This window comes from Cetorhinus maximus, unplaced genomic scaffold, assembly GCF_964194155.1.
Source record: "Cetorhinus maximus unplaced genomic scaffold, sCetMax3.hap1.1 HAP1_SCAFFOLD_3601, whole genome shotgun sequence".
In the NCBI taxonomy this organism is placed as follows: Eukaryota; Metazoa; Chordata; class Chondrichthyes; order Lamniformes; family Cetorhinidae; genus Cetorhinus; species Cetorhinus maximus.
In genome coordinates, this window is record NW_027599508.1 from 14,431 (window position 1) to 19,745 (window position 5,315).

Sequence of the window (5,315 nt, forward strand, 5' to 3'; positions counted from 1 at the left end):
CCGGCCTCCCTTTAGTGCTGGGTCAGCCGATCTCCCAGCATCACCACCATCCTCCCTCCCCCCCTGCCCCCGTGGGTCTGAGGACCCCCCCATCTCGAACACCGCAGGAAAGGCCCAGGCTTTGCCTGGGGCCTAGTGCCGAGATGGCCAATCTCGCGCTCGGTGGGGGTGCGGGTGGGGTTCAGCCCCTTCCCCCTCCTTCCCACGCAGGGTGTGTCGGGGTGGTCCGGGTCTGGTCAGAGGCTGGGAATCCTGCGGAGAGTAACTCACCTCCTGACGCCCCCCTCCAAAGCCTGTCCACCATCGACAAGGCACAAGTCAGGAGTGGGATGGAATACTCCCCACTTGCCTGGATGAGTGCGGCTCCCACAACACTCGAGAAGCTCGACACCGTCCGGGACAAAGCAGCACCCCCGCTCGATCGGCACCCCATCCACAAACATTCACTCCCTCCACCACCGACGCACAGTGGCAGCAGTGTGTGTACCATCTACAAGATGCACTGCAGCAACTACACCCAGGCTCCTTCGACAGCGCCGCCCAAACCCACAACCTCCACCATCTAGAAGGACGAGGGGCAGCAGACACACGGGGAAAACCAACCACCTGGAAGTTCCCCCTCCGAGCCCCTCACCCATCCCGACTTGGAAATACATCGGCCGTTCCTTCACTGTCGCTGGGGTCCAAACCCTGGAACTCCCTCCCTAACAGCGCCGTGGGTGTACCTACACCACACGGGGACTGCAGCGGGTCCACAAGCCAGCCCACCCACCACCTTCTCAAGGGACAATTAGGGGGACGGGCAATAAATGCTGGGCCCAGGCAAGAGACGCCAACATCCTGTGAACGAATAATGAAAAAGCCATTCTGAAATTCTCAAATTGCGGTAAACATCAGCGGGAGTTGAGCCTGAGGAAGATAAACTCCTTCCTTTCGTGGGCGACGCCAGTTTGGATAAGGTTCTGGGCCTTCGATTCTGTCCCTGAGCCACTCAGGCGCAAACAGACCAGGAAACACCCAGGCTTCATCCTTGGCCTAGTGCTGGTATTGAGCCCCGGACACAGTCACAGCAAAATGGACGTACAAAATGATTTTTTTAAAACTGACCATTTGCAGGAGATTTATAAGGAGCGATATTTATTCAAATAAATCGAGAGCAGTTTAAATATTGTTTATACAAAGTTCGCACAGACAACAGTCTTCATTTTCCTGAGATATGTACATCAACGATGGGCATCGCTGCTGTCACTCGGAGAAAAAGTGTTGATACAAGTATTTACAGAGCATTGTACAGATATCTCCCTGAGAGAGAGGGACTGAGAGACACCAGTCAGTGTACAGATATCTCCCTGAGAGAGAGAGGGGACTGAGAGACACCAGTCAGTGTACAGATATCTCCCTGAGAGAGAGGGGACTGAGAGACACCAGTCAGTGTACAGATATCTCCCTGAGAGACAGAGAGGGGACTGAGAGACACCAGTCAGTGTACAGATATCTCCCTGAGAGAGGGGACTGAGAGACATCAGTCAGTGTACAGATATCTCCCTGAGAGACAGAGAGGGGACTGAGAGACACCAGTCAGTGTACAGATATCTCCCTGAGAGAGAGGGTCTGAGAGACACCAGTCAGTGTACAGATATCTCCCTGAGAGAGAGGGGACTGAGAGTCACCAGTCAGTGTACAGATATCTCCCTGTGAGAGAGAGACTGAGAGTCACCAGTCAGTGTACAGATATCTCCCTGAGAGAGAGGGGACTGAGAGACACCAGTCAGTGTACAGATATCCCCCTGAGAGTGAGAGAGGGACTGAGAGACACCAGTCAGTGTACAGATATCTCCCTGAGAGAGAGAGGGACTGAGAGACACCAGTCAGTGTACAGATATTTCCATGAGAGAGAGGGGACTGAGAGACACCAGTCAGTGTACAGATATCCCCCTGAGAGTGAGAGAGGGACTGAGAGACACCAGTCAGTGTACAGATATCTCCCTGAGAGAGAGAGGGACTGAGAGACACCAGTCAGTGTACAGATATCTCTCTGAGAGAGAGGGGTCACAGATGTAATGAGACCGAGAGTCAGAGACAGAGAGAGACAGTGAGAGAGAGAGAGACAGAGAGATTGAGGGAGAGAGCAGGGGATAGAGTGAGAGGGAGGGAGAGAAAGAGAGAGAATAATTTATTACGGGAGTAAGGGAGGCAATGTACTTGTAGACAGACCGAGGAAGGGAGAGCGAGCCTCATTAAGAACTGATAAGCTCCAGAGCTTATTCGGCGAGCGGTGTGGGTGATGATCCCGGCCCTGCTGCGAGAGCTGTCTGCGCTGCAGCGTTTCCAACGGCCATGAGGCAGCCTCCTCAGCGTCACTGACCAGTGCACAGCTCGAACACGCTCCTTCCTTCACCCTCCTCAGAGCGACCGGATGACCGGGGGCAGCTACCCAACGTCACAAGAGGAGGGAGCCTGGGGACAGACTGTCCCCGGTCTCTTCAATCGGTTCTGAACGGAGACAAGAATAAACACAGACCATCAGGTTTCAATCCGTTACCTGCTACAGCGAACGGCACATTTCACTCACCCCCCTAGTGTGGGACCGAATGTGAGAATATCCAAACCCCCGTGCTGTACCTGTCCTGGGAGTGTTTGATGGGGACGGTGTAGAGGAAGCTTTACTCTGTATCTAACCCCGTGCTGTACCTGTCCTGGGAGTGTTTGATGGGGACAGTGTAGAGGGAGCTTTACTCTGTATCTAACCCCGTGCTGTACCTGTCCTGGGAGTGTTTGATGGGGATGGTGTAGAGGGAGCTTTACTCTGTATCTAACCCCGTGCTGTACCTGTCCTGGGAGTGTTTGATGGGGATGGTGTAGAGGGAGCTTTACTCTGTATCTAACCCAGTGCTGTACCTGTCCTGGGAGTGTTTGATGGGGACGTTGTAGAGGGAGCTTTACTCTGTATCTAACCCCGTGCTGTATCTGTCCTGGGAATGTTTGATGGGGACAGTGTAGAGGGAGTTTTACTCTGTATCTATCCCCGTGCTGTACCTGTCCTGGGAGTGTTTGATGGGGACGTTGTAGAGGGAGCTTTACTCTGTATCTAACTCCGTGCTGTACCTGTCCTGGGAGTGTTTGATGGGGACAGTGTAGAGGGAGCTTTACTCTGTATCTAACCCCGTGCTGTACCTGTCCTGGGAGTGTTTGATGGGGACGGTGTAGCGGGAGCTTTACTCTGTATCTAACCCCGTGCTGTACCTGTCCTGGGAGTGTTTGATGGGGACAGTCTAGAGGGAGCTTTACTCTGTATCTAACCCCGTGCTGTACCTGTCCTGGGAGTGTTTGATGGGGACAGTCTAGAGGGAGCTTTACTCTGTATCTAACCCCGTGCTGTACCTGTCCTGGGAGTGTTTGACGGTGAGCGCGCGGTCACTTACTGGAGAAGGTGGTCTTTCTCCGACTTTTCCTGAGGATGATTCCCAGTGCGATGCAGAGGATTACCAGGGCCCCCGTGACGCCCAGGATGGTGAGGAGCAGGTTCCGCAGGGTCAGGGGCTCCGATGTTTTGTCTGCTGGGAGAGAGGGTGGACAGAGCGTTAGGGGGGGAGGGACTGAGGGCAACGACGGCTACATCGGTCAAGCAGCCACAAGCTGCTCTGATGTCGGATCCGGACGGTTTAAACTCCCTCGAGGCCCTAACGCCCGGGACCTGTCAGGGGAGTGACCCCGAGTCCCAGGCCAACTTTCCAGGGGTCACCCAGTTCGAATCCCAGCCCGGCTGCTGGTGCTATATAAATTCAGTGAACAAAACCCGGAATTGTAAACGCCCCTTTCCAATTTGTCTCAAAGTGCCTTGGATGCCCTTTGGGGAGTTAAATCTGCCCTCCGACAGTGCGGCTCTCCCTCAGCACTGACCCTCCGACAGTGCAGTGCTCCCTCAGTACTGACCCTCCGACAGTGCGGCGCTCCCTCAGCACTGACCCTCCGACAGTGCAGTGCTCCCTCAGTACTGACCCTCCGACAGTGCGGCTCTCCCTCAGTACTGACCCTCCGACAGTGCGGCTCTCCCTCAGTACTGACCCTCCGACAGTGCGGCTCTCCCTCAGCACTGACCCTCCGACAGTGCAGTGCTCCCTCAGTACTGACCCTCCGACAGTGCGGCAATCCCTCAGCACTGACCCTCCGACAGTGCGGCGCTCCCTCAGCACTGACCCTCCGACAGTGCGGCGCTCCCTCATTACTGACCCTCCGACAGTGCGGCTCTCCCTCAGTACTGATCCTCCGACAGTGCGGCGCTCCCTCAGTACTGACCCTCCGACAGTGCGGCTCTCCCTCAGCACTGACCCTCCGACAGTGCGGCGCTCCCTCAGTACTGACCCTCCGACAGTGCGGCGCTCCCTCAGTACTGACCCTCTGACAGCGCGGCACTCCCTCAGCACTGACCCTCCCACAGTGCGGCTCTCCCTCAGCACTGACCCTCCCACAGTGCGGCACTCCCTCAGTACTGACCCTCCGACAGTGCGGCTCTCCCTCAGTACTGACCCTGCGACAGTGCGGCTCTCCCTCAGCACTGACCCTCCCACAGTGCGACTCTCCCTCAGCACTGACCCTCCGACAATGCGACTCTCCCTCAGTACTGACCCTCCGACAGCGCGGTGCTCCCTCAGCACTGACTCTTGACCTACCTGCTCCCGGACGTGCCTTCACGGAGCTGCAGAGGTTGCAGGAAGGGGTCAGTGGGAAGATGTTGCAGATTCCACAATCCAGACACTTGTCGAGGTCCAAGTTCCACACGTAACCAGGAGGACAGCCCATAACTGCAGATCAAACACAGGACAGTTAGAAACGGCATCATTTTCAACCTGGGGATCTGAGCGGGGCATCACTGGAACGGAAGTGTGTCACGTCATCCAGTCTCGGTTTCATTTGTAGCTCTAAGCGGAGCACATGGTCTCATCTCTGCATGTCTTCCACCGATGTAGCACTGTGCCTAGTCTTCCTGAGTGAACCCACAGGGTGTGTACTCAGGTCCCCTCAGAGCGATAGCTTCCCTTGTGTCCGGTGCAGTGAATAAGGCCGAATCATCGGAATAACTCAAGGGGAAACACCCCCTCACGGTCGATCAGCCGCTCCTGCATGGGGAATCCTTCTTGTCCCTGCACTGGCTCCCTGATCGATTCACCCCTTTCCCTCTGCACCTCACTCATTCACTTACCTCCTCCCACAGATTCAACCCCTCTCTCCAGTCACTCTCTCTCTCTCTGTCTCTCTCTCTGGTTGTCCATCTATCTCTCTCTCTGTCTGTCTCTCTCTCTCTCTCTCTGTCTCTC

The 5,315-nt window shown here is 55.7% G+C and overlaps 1 protein-coding gene across 1 annotated transcript; it reads right to left on the reverse strand.

Moving 5' to 3' along the window:
- Positions 1–1,116: 1,116 nt before the first annotated feature.
- On the reverse strand, positions 1,117–5,091 carry LOC144678101 (tumor necrosis factor receptor superfamily member 12A-like). The gene is made up of 3 exons (XM_078538011.1): positions 4,671–5,091; positions 3,423–3,557; positions 1,117–2,493 (listed from the first exon to the last, which is right to left on the reverse strand). The coding sequence occupies exons 1-3, from the start codon at positions 4,798–4,800 to the stop codon at positions 2,441–2,443; spliced, it is 318 nt and encodes a 105-aa protein (XP_078394137.1). The 5' UTR covers positions 4,801–5,091; the 3' UTR covers positions 1,117–2,440.
- Positions 5,092–5,315: the final 224 nt, after the last annotated feature.